The sequence below is a fragment of the Lupinus angustifolius genome, chromosome LG11 (assembly GCF_001865875.1).
Source record: "Lupinus angustifolius cultivar Tanjil chromosome LG11, LupAngTanjil_v1.0, whole genome shotgun sequence".
Taxonomy (NCBI): Eukaryota; Viridiplantae; Streptophyta; class Magnoliopsida; order Fabales; family Fabaceae; genus Lupinus; species Lupinus angustifolius.
The window spans coordinates 791904-807824 of NC_032019.1; the positions used below are offsets into that span (position 1 = coordinate 791904).

Genomic DNA, 15921 nt, shown 5'->3' on the forward strand with positions numbered 1-15921 from the left:
GTTGAGTAGAATAAATCTTGAATCAAAAGTTTGTTGTAGAATTTAGAATGTAGTAAGTTAAGCATTTGAGCTTTACCTTCATAATTTTAGCAACAAAAAAAATATAGATTTGGAGAAGATATGCTATCATATAAGGTTAGGGAATAGCAATAATCTCAATAATATACATATTATTTGCCAATTTGCTCTAGTGGTGGTCAATTACTCATTCCAAACATGGTAAATATACTATTGGTGGATTCAATGGAAAATTATATCAATATATAATTAATTAGTCAATATTAAAAAACATTGATCAAACTGTAACATCAAATTGGTGGAAATAGAGTTTATGAATTATAAAAGTATGAGAAGTTTCCTAAACCATCAAATACGGCCATGAGATTTGTCTTTTAGGGATTCACTTCCTCAATTTATTCTCTGTCATAATCATCAATTTTAGGGAAATATAATTGTTTGAATTAATGTTTAGATATAAACCAATAAGTATATATATAATTAATGAAGAATAAGTTTAAAAAACTTATTAAATAAATCCCTCTTCAATGGTATAAAATCTCACCAAATTTCAGAACAATAAAAATCTAAAAATTTAATTCATAAAAGTGACCCTTGAGGACAAAAAACCATAAAATATAACTAAAACGCATGTAAAAAAAGTGGCGGTTGAGGAATGAATTTTCCGAAATGTACTTATTAATTAAATGGGCGAATTTTGGAATTGATTTGTGGAACTTTTTAAAAACTAAAATAAATTCCCTGAGGTGAAACTAAATTACATAAACATCAATTCGTGTCGGATCGGAATCACCATGGAAGGCGACGGAGCAACGCTATCGGAGATATACCAGAGGGCGAAGAAGCTTCTTATGAGAACACGCGATGGCCTTGAACGCGTTGAGCACGGTGAGTTATCTTTTTCCGACTCCGTTTACAACGATATCTCTCAGATCCAATCACTCTACGTCCAGATGGATCGTCTCTGGCGTTCTATTCCGACTAAATCTCAACGCGATCTCTGGAAAAGGTTCATTTCTCTCTCATTTCTCTTTTTTTTAAGCTTTTTGTTTTGTTCTCGCTTTTCTCTTTGCATAACAATGAAGAAACTCTAAATTTGTAACTAAAATTCAATTTCTGAAATATCTTCTATATCTATATTAATTATTATGAAGCTGCAATGTTCAGAATTTCTAGATAAATGTATTAAGCGTTTCGTTGTCTTTTTAACTTCTAATAATTTTAATGATTAATCAGATTTTGGTTGGTTGTGCCTGTGCAAATTTCACTCTGATTTATAACATAATGTGTGGTATTAATTGAAACCTGTAGTGAGTTATCTGTGATAGTTAGTGCAGAATTCGGTTTGTGTTTGCGTCATTAGTGTATTCTAGTTGGGTAGGATCTTCTTTAGGTGGTGATGTTATGCATTTTCTTGCAGAAAAGTAGAACAGGTAGCTGAAGAGGCTGAATCGTTGAAGGAAAGTTTGGATAAATATAACTTCAGGAATCAGAAACGAATGACAGAAGCTAAAGAGAGAGCAGAACTTCTGCGACGAGTTGTATGTAATTGCTATCATGCTCTGGTTTAATGACTCACTATTTCTTGCTTTGATACATGACAACTTCATTAATTTCATGTGCCAGAATGGGGATTCGAGTCATGTTTTGAGAATTTTCGACGAGGAGGCACAAGCAATGCAGTCGGTTCGAACTTCTGCTCACGAGCTGGAAAATGCTAATGCAATTGGGGAGGCCATCCTTTCAACGATACATGGCCAAAGGGATCGCTTGAAGGTATCTTCCATCTTACCTTCACTGCAAATGTGCATGGTTAATAGCCTGATAGCTAGGATGCAAACACTTTGATGCTATTTTTTTAGGTTGTGTTATTATGTCATCATTTTTCTATTGTTAATGCTGGACTACATATTAGGCTTACTTTTTTTCTGGTTGAAAAGCTGGTGTTTTTTTGCTTTCCCATCAATTTTTATTGTAATGGTTTAAGTAGCTTCAGTTCAGCATCTCAAGCAGTTAAAAATGCAATGCAGATGGCAGTGTCTTTGCTTTTGATGTTTTCAATTGTAGTTTCAGTTTTTTATTGAAAAATAAACTTTTGTTTTTATGTTCATTTTCATTGTAGGCTAAACGATATCGAGGTTACTTATCATTTCTAAATCAATATTGAGACTGTTTTTCATATTTATATTGATGTAGTATCAATGTTGTTTCTGATATACCTTTTTATTTGACTGGTTTCTTGGTGTAGAGTGCACATAGGAAAGCATTGGATGTCCTCAATACAGTTGGAATATCAAACTCTGTTTTGAGGCTAATTGAGAGACGTAACCGTGTTGATCAATGGATCAAATATGCAGGCATGCTTTTGACTATCATTTTTGTGTTTGCTTTTGTTCTGTGGAGACGCTGACATCATCTGTTCTTGAAAAACCGACATGTTTCTTAAGTTCCTTGTGAAAAGTTTAGATTTAAGGTCTATAAGGCTGAATTACAGAGCACTTTTGTATAGCCTTTGAGAGCATATTGAAGGATGCTTATAAATCTCATTTTTATTGCTCACACTAGATATCTGGGGTGGAAGTTAGCAGTGCATGATATATTATGATGTGCTCAAAGAATCTAACTAAGCCTGCATAAAATTTCTTATAATATTTGGTTCATTATTTATTCTACATTCAATTTTCCATGTTAAGATTCCATATCTGACTAGAATTTTAATAACACAAAGTAGTCCCTGTAATGCAATCGAGGGAGCTGGTGAATCTAGTCAAAGCATGTCCAAAATCAACTTTGTTTTGTTGTTGTTATTGTGTTCGCTTTTTGTTTTGTGGAGATGTTAACATGATCAGTTCTTGAAAAACTGACATGTTCATAAATTCCTCTGTTAAAAGGTATACAAGGTTTACATTTAAGGTCTAGGAGGCTGAGCTGCAGAGCAGTTTCTTCAGAAAACGTGTGATCTTCAATAACATACAGAAACGTGTAGCATTCAAATTATAAATATACTTAGAGATAATTTCTGTAATATTTTTTATCTGTTATTTATTTAACATGGACAACAGGCTTCATCCTTTTCTTATTATGGCCAGTTTACATGCAAGTTTTCTTATTACAACAAAAGCTGAATAATGTTTTTTTCCATCCATCGTCCTATCCCACTCTATCCTCAATAGTGTTTTTTTTTACTATCATCAATACATAGGTTTCACTTCAGAAAAAGAAAAGAGATTGTGATACCCTGTTTTCTTTCAAAACTAAAATAAAAATATATAATTGTTCTGATTACAATTCCCCCCGTCAGATTTCAAATGTATGGTTTGCAAATTTCTCATACCATTAAAAAAAACGCTTTTTCCTTAACGCTTTAAAAGAGAGCCTAAGACATCTAAATGAAGCCTTGGATCACATGAAGCTCCCAAAGATCCAAAAGAAAAAGGAAGTGCGCATAAATGAACATGAATTTATTAAGAGATTTAGGAGAAGCCACATGCATGTTTTATACGAATGTCTATTTCTGTTGAGTTACATAATTACAATGATGAAAAAAAGAACAGAAATCAATTGAAAATGTGAGTTTGACTTCATCTAAGTTCCCCCATTGCAGTAATGGATGCCATTGCTGTGACCATTTTGGTACCCTAGTTTCATGCAATTTAGGCCCCATATCCGAATTGTGTGATCATCACTTGCTGAAGCTAGCATGTGGGGGTTAGCAGGATTCCAGCTTACACAATTAACAGACCCTGAATGACCGGCCAATGCCTCTATAAGCTCCCCTGAGCTTCTGTGCCATATGTAAACCTACAAATAGTTCAAACCCATGGCGCGCTTAAAGTTTAACAAATGTCCACTTATGCAACAGAATTGAGCTAGCATAAGAAGTTAGCTATAGATTGTAGCAATGCTTGTTGAACAGAATCACATCCAAGTGAAAGGAGCTTCATAGCTTCTAAAATTCTATTTATCTCAGCAAAGTACATCAAGTATCTAGAATCCTCATAGGAAATCTACTAAACAACACAACTAGAAGCTAGTAAATATGGATTTTATTTGGTCACTAGCAATATAAAAAAAAAAGAATACCAGTTGACCTAACTGCAGGGCATATCAAGCAGATTTGTTACTAAGATGCCCCCTACCTAGTCTTATCCATACAAAACTAGACTAAATATCACAAGCCTATCAGACCTGAATATGTTAATAATGGAACTTGAATTCATTCTACTGATATTATTAACCGAGTCCAATATATCAATCAAACCACAGCACTGTTTAACGGTCTCTTATGTGCCAAATATTTTAATGGAACTGTCAGATTGAGAAACATTTGTCCGCTTGACAGCACAATAGTGAAACATAAACGCAGCAAAGGAATTTCAATTTGCAAATTATTAACAACTACAATTAATAATATAAGATTTAAGATTCATACCTGTGAATCCTCACTTCCGCTGGCAATAAAGCCTTGCTTAAGTCCACCAAAGCAAGACCTGACAACAAACCGGGTGCGTCTATGACCTTTGTACTTGCCAACAAGATTAGGATCACCTTCAATATTCCATAGATGTATTTCTTGGTTCAAAAGGTTAACCAACAAGAACTTGTTATCCTTCGATAAAGAAAATGAGGTTATTGGCTGATACTCTTCAATAAATCTCTCGTCCTTTGTTTCTCTGTTTAACAACAGTACTGCATTGTCTTTACAAATACTTATAATCTCCTCCCCATTACCCGTCATTTCCAAATCAGAGATCTTAAGTGTTTTTTGTCCTTTCCAAGACTCTGCTTCTTTCCCATCTAATTCCCACATGCAAATGCTCTTGTCGTTTAAGCCAGAAAGTATATATTTCCCAGTTGGAAACCATGCACAAGACACTAGGCCAGCACCAGTTCTTTCATAAGTTTGAAGGCATTTACCAGTAGAGACATCCCAACGCCTAATACCCTCCTCCACTCCACATGTGAGGAGCTCTTGATCATTAGGACTCCAAGAAACAGAGGAAATGGGTCTTTGGTGACCAGACAATTTATGCTTTACAGACAGTCCACCATTCACATCAACCTTTAAAAAAGCAAAATAAAATCTGAACACAAATTTGATAGCACTAAATCGTAATTTATATAGGTGTCAGCATGAGCGTGCAATTTTTTGTGCATTGACCAATGAGGGTATGATATTGTAATATCAAGAAAAAAATAACAACTGGGAGTTGCATTTTGAGTACGAGGATATCAAAACACAAGCAATGAAAACATGTTTGAGATACAAATAAAAAAATATAGAAGTATGAACAGAAAAGACAGAATGACAAGGTCATTCCAATATGAAATATTACCTCCCAAATGATTGCAGATCGATCATTTGATGCTGAAGCTAGATATTTTCCATTATGTGAAAATTGTACGAACCAGACTTCATCATCATGTTCTTCTAATATCTATCGGAATATTAGTACAAAAAGAACATAACATTAGAATATGGATATAGCTCATGCAACAAAAGTAAAGGCTGGTCATTGTAAATAAACAGCAAAAGGATCAAACCAGAAAACCAAATTTATTTTTCTCTTTTCCCCTCCCTAGGTTTCGGGTTGCACTCCGAAAGAAATCTGATTATAAAGATTAAGCACAAGTTCAAAATTTACCCTTGAATTTGGTTAGTGTTGCATGAATCTCATTTTTCAAGAAAGAAAGTGAACTCGAATAATTAAAAAATGATGGCGGAGGCATAGCAATAGTAGCCCGAGATCTCATTTGATATATGTATGTCAGTAAGTTTCAACAAACTCTGATGCATTCATTAGGAATTATGAGTCAGATCCTCAAATATAATAAAGGAGCAGTGGCCATGGGCCATGCCTATGTGAAGATAAAGGGCATAACCATCAGAAACTTTAAGGTAATTGTGTTCTTATTGGAGGAAAGTTGGTTTCCTTGAAGTAAGAAGCAAGATATTGTTGCTAGTTCAAGTGCAAGAGCAAAATACTGAGCCATGACATTAGCAACATGTGACCTTATTTTCGCTGAAATGTTGCTTCAAGATATGAAATTTGGAAAAGCAAAATATATACAATTGATTTGCGACAATTCCCACTTTGTTTCACGAGAGGACCAAACACATGAACACCAAGAGCAAATCTCATCTCGCATTTGTTTGTTTATAGCAACTAATTGTGTCAACTCTCTAAACACCTATCATCTATCAGATTTCACCAACAACAGCGATTGAAACCATATAATGATTCAGAAGTTAACAATTTAGATCTCAACATCTATCAAGAAGAATAGAACTCAAGCAAAAAGACCTCACATAGAACTCAGTAACTCACAATAAAAATTTAGACATCATTTACGGACCTGAAATGTTCTAGAGGGAATCTGATCTTTTCCACAACGATGGTCAGAATATAATGACATTTCCTTATCCGATGAATTGTGAAACGGACAAGCCTCTTGCTGCAAGATAAGGGCTTGTTCAACTAGATGTTCCAACCTATTATCAGGTATCATTACTGTTGGGGGAAGCAGTTTCTGCAATTCCTCCAGAAGCTTAGGCCGAGACCCCATCCTAACAGTATCTTGCCTAGAAGATGGAGACACCATGCAGGAAGTAAGTTCATGAACTCTACTACTACTAGAGCAAAGTGGAGCAATTTCAGTCCTCAAGGTCTTCAATGCTTCCGTTACCTTTTCACCATCTAGAAGTTCGAAAAACTTCTGCTCCAATATTAAAAAGGAAGCATACTTAACAATGCTTTCATCTTCTAGACCAATTTTATGCAATGACGCTACGCTCTCATCCCAATTGCCATCTAGTATTTGCTGCATAAACAGATTCAAGGCAGAAGTGTGCAAAGGTATTCCAGATTCCTCCTCAAGATGTTCTCCACTCTTTCTGTAACCAAGAGAATACAATGCCTTCGCAATTATCCTGACAAATTCAACCCTTTTAATCACCCCTCTCGAACCGACCACTTGTTCATCCCCTTTAGACGATATGGGCCGAGCCATCAGGCCACTGGACGACCCTTCAACAGGCTCTTTTAAAGTAGAACCGTTAGACAAAGCAACTAATCCGTTAGACGACAGTTTCATGCGTTTTAAAGCTGGTTCTTCATCTCCCACACCTCCCATGAAAGTGCACCTCAGCCCATATAGAATACTCAGTACAACTAAGAAAACACCTCTTGAAAACCGCAACAAACAAATGTCTGAATACAAAATGGCCATAGAAATATCATCATCATCATCATAATCATCAACAACAATAAATTCTCTGTGCCATAAAGCTAAAACAGCAAACTAATTCCTCAAATTGAAACAACAAAACAAAGCTCGAAAAGAATTTAAAAAAACACAAGAAAATTAACACAGTTCCATAAATTGCCGATTACAAACAGCGACTATCTGAAATTAAATAAACCTAAATTAAATTCAAAAAATAAAAAAAAATGAAGTAAATAAGCAAAACCCGTAGTGAGAGTAATAATAAGAAAGAGATAAGAATCGGGATCAGATACCGCAGATCCAATAAGTTAAGAAGAATGATCGGAAACACGGTTTGAAGAGGTGCAATCGTAACTTCAACGAACAACGCCGATTCCTTTATTTTCAGAAGAATCGGTGATGTTATTGTGCTTCGTTTCTCTCTTCTATTGGATAATGTTTCAGTTATCAAAATCCACCATACCACACAGGCTCAAACTTCCATTCTCTTCTTCTCTCTCTCTCTCTCTCCCTCCTCTATATATATTTAAATCAAAATCATTTTTATAAATTATTTATGCATTTCGGTTTCAATATTTCCTTTTTCTACTTTTCTTATATCTTTCTAATTTCTACTCCTATTCTGTCTTTGTGAATTCACAATCACATTATGGAGATCACCTATTTTATTATCAAAAATATTTATTTTGTGTCTCAAATTAATCATATCTATTAATATATGAATAAAATAAAAAATTTAAAAGCAAAAAATAATAAAATGGAATATTATAATTGACTTGAACATAGAATGAGACACTGTTTGGTATGGGTGATCTCTCTATCCCATCCCACAATCACTCCCACTCATGTACTTAATAGTAAGAACAAGGATTACATGTCTAATAATTTTTCTGTCTCCCTATCTTAGACCAATTAAACATCACAAAATAATATTAAATAATTTTTGTTTTTATAATTTTTCTGAGGTTTTGTGATTAGTTTCATATACCAAACAGGCAATGTCTTCCTTCTTAATCATTGGCGTGTTTTCTTCTTAATTTTCTTTTCTCACCAAACTTCATCCATTCATTTATCATTTAATTAATTACACACTCCTAAAGTATGGTACTTTAAATAAATAATTAATGAGATGGGCTTTTAGCCCATTTCTCCACCCAAAACATTATTTAAGTTGGGTGAAGAGACTATATGTATCACTCATTGTATGAAGACACTTAAAATGAAGTTTATTTTAATTTCTTAATATTGTGCAACTTAAGAAAACATGTTTATGATAACAAATGTGTTGTAATAAGATGCAAAATGTTTGAGATTCTTGTAGAGAAACTACTTCATCCTTTTTCACCTTCACTCTCTTCCCCATTATCAATAGTGGTTTATCTTTACATGTCTATAGATTACTACCAATCCAAAATTCCCTTCAACTCAATTGTTCTAAACCAACCACAATTTAAAACCATGTTCTTCACTATTGCCCAAAACTTATTTTTCTGCCTCTCCTATTTCCTAAGTTTAAAGATCAACTTCATATAAATACCACTTTCCCTATGCATATTGTTTCTCTCCAATAAAAATGTAAGTCACCTAACAAACATGCATAGTGCCTATAAATGATTTATTGCAGCATAATGAAGGCCACTTGAGAGGCTTATTCACACAAAGGAAAGCCATAATGTCATTAAAATTAAGCATCAAATAATGAAACTGGACAAAAAAGAGAGGCCTGAAAACTCAAAACGTGCACAGAACTTTGGAGTTGATTTATATTACAGCATAACCCTCTCTACTAAATTATTATGCAACACTGAAAGAACTTGCTGCACTCTCCACAAACTTTCTAGCTCCCTTAAACCATCTCTTGTCACCGGCTTGAGCCTTGCAGATGTAAAGCTTCCCATCTTTTACGGTTGCGCTGATTAGTTGATGCTTGCCCCCTTCATCTCCATCTGCGGTCCTCGTTAACACAGACAAAAAGTAGTACTCTTTGCCACCAACAACAGGTGTTGAAGTCTCTAAGATGTTCGCTGCGGCCACGGCATTTGCATCGAAACCACCCTGAGCAATTAAAATGCAGACTCAATTAGGATATGCAAGGATATTTGTTGTGTTCTTGTTTAATTGTTTATCACTTACCTCTGATACAGTTTCACCAAAGAAAGCTTGTTTCCCAAGTAAATAGTCCACCTATAAAGATGAAAAACTCATAGGTATCATTATTCTAGTCCAATGATGAGGACTTCAAACCGAGAAAAAAGGATGACCTGATGCATGATATGCAACCTTACTCTCCAGCGAAGATGTTGTTTCCAGTATTTGAACTCACGTAACATAAGTCTTCCTTGTTAATTATAAATCAACATAAATTACATTACCTTAGAGAGGAAATCCTCAGGTGCACCATAGTCCTTGATGGACTTCTTATCAGTTGGAGTAACCGTGACGACGAGATTGCTAGTTGTATCGAAATTATCCTCGTATCGAAGAACCTGTCCGACATACTCGACCTCTTTGCTTTGATTCCACTTTGAGGGAATCAATAGCTTGAATCCATCCCCATTGATCGGCAAGAAGTCTGTGTCTGTTTTTGGCTTTCCAAAAACATTGGCTGCAATCAAAATAATCTAAATTAATCAACTTTTTTTCATCCTAAATAAACCATTTTATCCTTTGGAATTGTATCCTATGATCACTCATTTTCTTTCATCCTAAACTCTAACAAGTAAAGAGTTATCACATGCAAATCAATATTCCCGCTCCAACTTATATCTTTTTCTTTCTCATGTTTTAGGGTTAAACTAATGCATGTTCATGTTCATGTATATTAAACTAATGCATGTTCATGTTTTAGGCTTCTAAAATCATTTTTTCTTGCAAGAAATTGAATGGATGGTGAATGATGTATTTATAAATCTTTACCCTTATAGTAAAAAAATGATTGTACACACACATTTTTTGACCTGCTTAATATACAAATATGATATTAATGGCATGCATTATGTATGTGATAAGTTATAAAATGATATAAGTTGGTTAATAAAGAAAAATACCAGCTTCACCATAGGCAGCATCTGCAGATGAAACCTTTGAGGCAACAGCAGCAGCACCAATGAGCACAGTAAGAGCTAACCTACGAGACACTGTGTTGTTACCATCTTCAACTACTTCATTCTTCTGAGCCATGCAAACTAGGTGGTTTGGCTTTGTGTTAACCACACGGCGCTGTGATGATGATGATGATGATGATCTAGCAAGAGTAGTGAGTGCATGTTGGTGTAATAAACATTGGGTTGAAGCCATTGTGTGATGATGTTCACTCTCACTACTTTTCTTGTCCTAGTGACTTTACTTAGAATTGTGGGGTTTAGATATTGAGTGTCCCACCAAAAAAACAAAGATATTGGGTGTGCCCGTGAGAATGTGAATGGATGGTTTTGGATATTGGATTTAGAAGTGCGTGATTAGATTAGATTATTGATGTGGGATAAGGTTCTGCACACTTTCATTGGTGTCACATATTCTCATTTGCCTCATCATGTGACTAGTATACAAAACTATATTTAAGCACTTCACCTTTTTATCTTTGGATACATGTACATTATTTGCCCTTGCTAAAGTAAATTTTAATGTGAAATTAAACAATATAATATTTTTAAATTCTTTAAAATAAAGTTTAGTTTTTTTTTTGTTACTATCAATATTATCTTCTCAACCTATAATAAAGTTGAATATATTTTCAGTTGATAGCAAATTTTTATTGTAATTCTTGTCTTTTTTGTTTAGAATATGCGTAACCTCATTTATTTTAAGTTTAATCTTTTTAATTAGGATCGTATTTTTATTTTTTAATTTATTTCGCATGATATTTTTGGCATTTGAGACTTTGTTCTATATAATGTGTAAAATAATAAATATGTATATACTGACAGTGTAAGTATTTTTTATACAATCAACAAATCATCCACTATTCGTATGTTAACTATAATTGATTTTCAAATAAAAATAATACAAATGAATGATAAATTATATGTTAATCATATAAAAACTTTATCATCAAATGATGCATAGATTTATTTGAGTTTCTGACTTATTCCAATTCATATTAATACTTGATTCACCCTAGTTATGCTTAGAGGATATTGAACAATTTTTTATATTGAACAAATAAATAAAACTCATACTTTATCCCCATGCATGTGGGTGTGATTTATATTCTTGGATATTATATATTAAGTTGGGATAAATGTATAAGTATACTGCAGGTGTGTTTCAAACGAGATAAATTAAATGTGATTAAATAAAGAGAATAATATTTATAGAGTATCAATATAAAGATAATAATCAGTTTTTCAAAGAATATTTATATATATATTTTGAAATAATAACAATATCTAAAATATATTATTTACAGTGTATTTATATTATTTTTTTGAAATAATAACAATATATAAAACTCATATAAAAAGAGTAGTACTATACTTACATGATCTAGATTAAAAAATTATAATTTAAACTTCCAACTCTTGAAAATAGGGTGTACCACAGAATCACCCTCGAAAGAAAAGAGATAAATGGTAACTTGAACTAAGTCAAAGTAGTTGATGCTATCCTCTTCCCAGTTAGAAAATCAACTAAAAAAATTGGTTGATTTGAGTCTTAACCACCTTCATTTATTATTAGAAAATAATGAATATATATATACAAATTTTATATATAATTGTATAATTCATATTTAATTATTATTAACTATTTAAAAATAATAAAAATAAATGATAAATAATATATTGATTATATATAAATATCTTTTGTGCTGTCAATGATAACCTTTCATTTTTTTAGTAAATAAGTAATTATTTTCGAAGTTCGTGATCATCTATTCTAACTCTCTCACATTTTAGTCATTCTAATGATATGGTAAAGACATACAATCAATCATCCTGTGCATCTATATTTATATGTCTATTATAAAAGAATATTTATCTAATGAATTTGAAAGACCAATGTCATCTTATTTAATGTATTTGTGTTGTGTTAATAAATAAATGTCAGATCCATTAATATCAAAATCAAATTAAATAAGAGTGGAAAATATATATATATATATATATATATATATATATATGAATTATTAGTATAAAGATTTATATATTGTAAGTATATCATTTATTATTTATTTATATTTTTTTAAGCCAACAACGATTAAATATGAACTATGATTGATGCAATGATGGTGTATAAAACTCATAAAGTCATATAATGTCGGTGCATACATTTCTCCTAATTAAATAATGTTAAATTTATATTATTAATAATTTTATAAAATATAGCTTATGTTGATTAATTTTTTTATTAATAAATGTATAATATCTAGAGAACTTTTTAATTTAATTGCTGAAAGAGATTAATTATTTACTATATGACATATCTTTTTTTATACCAAAAGCAATTATAAACTTATAATTTATTTTGATGCAACGTTGTATTCAAAATTTGAAATGGTGAATTAATGGAGTGGTGGTTGCACTTAATTATTTACTTTACCTCTAAGAAATAAGGATAATAGACTAAAAATAATAGTTAATTGTTATAAAATTAAACATTAAGTATTTTAATAGATGGTGAATTTATTTTTTCAAATATTATATTTTTTAATCCTCAACTATTAGACAAGAAAACAACCTAAAGTGAAGAAAACATTTATTTATTATTATAGCCAAATTATATTTTATTGTATTAGGAATGCAAAATAAACGTGGGTGATAGATGCGTGTTAGAAAGGACGCTCTATTACCATTATACCCTTTCTCATGAATTATAAGCTCAATCACAATCACTTTTTCTATCTTCGCTTTTCAGTGCCCACTACTTTTCTTGCTTCATCTTATTTCTCATTATCCTCTGGTTTGTGCTTCAAACCATTTCCTTCTCTTCTTTCTATACCTATAATTTAATTCATGCAAACTTGTTTTAGTTAATTTCTTCAATTCTTTTCTCATTTCGTTTGTTTACTTTCCCTTAGAGTTGTTAATTTCACTTTATATCTATGTACTTATTAACATGAAAGTGTATTTGCTAATGTTTCATGGAGTCAAATCAACTCTTAATTTCTTTGTTTATTGACCCATGTCATTATCATAAGTCAAAATCGTTTTTTTTTGCTTCTGCTTCTCAATTCAGGAATTAAAGAAAACGAAAAACGAAAACTTGCGCTACCCCTTTTTTCTTCTCAATTCAGTTGCTAAAAGTGATTCTGTCTTATCAACTTTACTTTTAAGCTAAAAAAGAGATCATATTTTATTATTTCTTTCTTTATTTGCACTTTTTGGTATTTGATTATATGATTGTGAACTTGCTATGTTGGGATTCTTTTCATGGTTTGTGCTTTGAAAATGGACAAAGCACATAATAATAACAAATTGCTGTCATGGAAGTAAATCTATAATGTTTATTCGGATTGTGAATTCAAGTTTTTGCATATACATTCATATTATGTGTTGGTTGAAGAGAGACATGGATGAAGTGTGTACGTGGATTCCATGTTCGTGTTTGTATGGAGTGGATCTCCTTGTGAGCTTTACGAATGTTTAACTTGTAGTAACAGTAAGAGACCCTCTTATGTTATGTTTTGGAAAACAAAATTGAATCTCTTACATTCACTTTGAGTGTGTTAGTTTTGTAATACATGGTTTATGATACATTTAATGTTATTTTTTGTTCTTTGTAGCACAGGAACAATGTCTGATAAGATTACACCCGAAAACCTTTTTAACAACATCGTGGAAACACTTGCTGATAAGCACAAATCTGTGTCATTCTTTGAGGAAGAGAAGTCAAGCTCAGTGGCCACTCAGTTCAATAGACTGTTTGGACGCCAAAAACCCGTGCACCACATTTTAGGGGGTGGAAAATGTATGGTAGTTCTAGTCAATTTTCTGTGAAATCTATTAGTTTGGCTGGCCTCATTTGAAATTGTTATCCATTTGAATGATGTAGCTGCTGATTGCTTGTTATGGAGGAACAAGAAGATCTCTGCTAGCGTTTTAACTGCTGCAACAATTGTATGGGTGCTTTTTGAATGGCTTAATTATAATTTCCTGAGTCTTTTATGCTTTGCTCTGGTTCTTGGCATGTTTGTGCAGTTTCTTTGGACAAATGCATCTGGCTTGCTTAACAGGTTATCCAACCATCTTAATCTCTCTTCTTTTGTTATCTGACTTTATGTAAATGAATTTATACAACTTTACTGGTTGAAGTAAGTATGCTTTGTTCTCTGTGGTGACAGGAACCCATCTAAAGCTCCCCGCTTTGTTATCCCAGAAGATTTCTTTGTGAATATTGCTACTATGGTTGGTACTGAGGTTAATCGTGGTTTGAGATTTCTTCAAGATATTGCATGTGGAGGAAACCTGAAGCAATTTCTTATTGTATGTTTGAGCTTATGTTTGCTTACTTTGGTATTGTTATCTATAATCTAGGTTCATGCTTAAAACATAACTTTGGGGCTGAATCATTCTTCAGTTTTTTGACACTAGTGTTTACTTCATTGCTTATTTTTCAATCAATTTCAATTCATTTTTTTGTTTTCTTCAAAAAATTTAATTGTGAGATGTTGAGTCTCAGCCCAACGGTAAGATTATTTGCATTTTGACCTGAAGGTCATGGATTCAAATCCTGAAAACGACCTTTTTGCTTATAAGGGTAAGGATGCATACATCTATTCCTCCCCATATCCCACTAGGCCGTCCTTTTTTTATTTTTTAATTGTGACATGTTATTGATATTAGTCATCGATGCTGCTGGTTTTCTGTTGAAATTTTGGTATGAGAGTCTTTATATTAAACCTTCTGCAGTGCAGAAAGTGATAAAGTTCTTGAGTTTGTGAAAACTTGTCACGTCAACTAAACATTCTGAAGCAGTAACTTGTAAAAGTCATTTGGTTTTGAGCTGTCTGATATGATAATAACCATCATAATTGTATATTATGCAGTTACGCTTGCTTAAGTTACTTTAGTTTTTGTTAGAGATGTGAAAACATTACTCTTCAAGGAGAATGTAGAGTGCTGTGATTGGGTGGGGGAGAAGGAGGGATGATATACATTGAATTGGGGAAACAAAGATTGTAAAGTTAATGGACCAATAAAAGGATTAGTTTTTTACTTTGATTTGGAGTATAATAATGAGCATGGTTGTAGGGAGTACTTGAATGCACAAGCATAATGATGCATTTTATACTTTGCCATCAATTATATAGCTTGTTGTTAACCATTTATATACCTTATATTTATTTGCATATACTAGAAAAATAAATATATTTCTTCTAAGGAGTTTGTAATGAATGATTAAAACATGTGCAGGCTGTAGTAAGCTTGTTGGCTGGTGCTGTGATTGGTAGCTGGTGCAACTTTTTGACTGTCATGTATATTGGTAAGCGCCTAATCCTAATCCTAATCCTAATCCTAATCGTAATCGTAATCGTAATCGTAATCGTAATCCTAATCCCAGTCCTAATCCTCATCCTCATCCCCATCCTAATCCTAATCCTCATCCTAATACTAATACTAATCATATTCCTAATCCTAATCCTAATCTTAATCGTAATCCTAATCCTAATCCTAATCCTAATCCTAATCCTAATCCTAATCCTAATCCTAATCCTAATCCTAATCCTAATCCTAATCC

General features: G+C 32.6%; 4 protein-coding genes across 4 annotated transcripts in view; 2 read left to right on the forward strand and 2 right to left on the reverse strand.

Moving 5' to 3' along the window:
• LOC109359333 (membrin-11-like) lies at positions 707–2970 on the forward strand. The gene is made up of 4 exons (XM_019603954.1): positions 707–1027; positions 1439–1559; positions 1645–1794; positions 2267–2970. Exons 1-4 carry the CDS (start codon positions 813–815, stop codon positions 2426–2428), a joined length of 648 nt encoding a protein of 215 aa, XP_019459499.1. The 5' UTR covers positions 707–812; the 3' UTR covers positions 2429–2970.
• LOC109360944 (WD repeat-containing protein 26-like) lies at positions 3465–7688 on the reverse strand. Its single transcript, XM_019606174.1, has 5 exons — positions 7539–7688; positions 6376–7229; positions 5355–5456; positions 4451–5080; positions 3465–3819 (listed from the first exon to the last, which is right to left on the reverse strand). Exons 2-5 carry the CDS (start codon positions 7150–7152, stop codon positions 3604–3606), a joined length of 1725 nt encoding a protein of 574 aa, XP_019461719.1. The 5' UTR covers positions 7153–7229; positions 7539–7688; the 3' UTR covers positions 3465–3603.
• LOC109360707 (oxygen-evolving enhancer protein 2, chloroplastic) overlaps positions 8897–15921 on the reverse strand; it is a 21877-nt gene continuing 14852 nt past the window's right edge. Inside the window, exons 2-6 of the mRNA XM_019605770.1 lie at positions 14043–14046; positions 10293–10578; positions 9618–9850; positions 9379–9429; positions 8897–9300 (exon numbers count right to left, since the gene is read on the reverse strand). Of these exons, the coding sequence (XP_019461315.1) occupies positions 9040–9300; positions 9379–9429; positions 9618–9850; positions 10293–10542 (795 nt within the window). The 5' untranslated portion in view covers positions 10543–10578; positions 14043–14046 and the 3' untranslated portion in view covers positions 8897–9039. The remainder of the gene's footprint in view (positions 9301–9378; positions 9430–9617; positions 9851–10292; positions 10579–14042; positions 14047–15921) is intronic.
• LOC109359617 (reticulon-like protein B8) overlaps positions 13023–15921 on the forward strand; it is a 6462-nt gene continuing 3563 nt past the window's right edge. Inside the window, exons 1-5 of the mRNA XM_019604317.1 lie at positions 13023–13143; positions 13972–14151; positions 14236–14416; positions 14525–14666; positions 15597–15670. Of these exons, the coding sequence (XP_019459862.1) occupies positions 13050–13143; positions 13972–14151; positions 14236–14416; positions 14525–14666; positions 15597–15670 (671 nt within the window). The 5' untranslated portion in view covers positions 13023–13049. The remainder of the gene's footprint in view (positions 13144–13971; positions 14152–14235; positions 14417–14524; positions 14667–15596; positions 15671–15921) is intronic.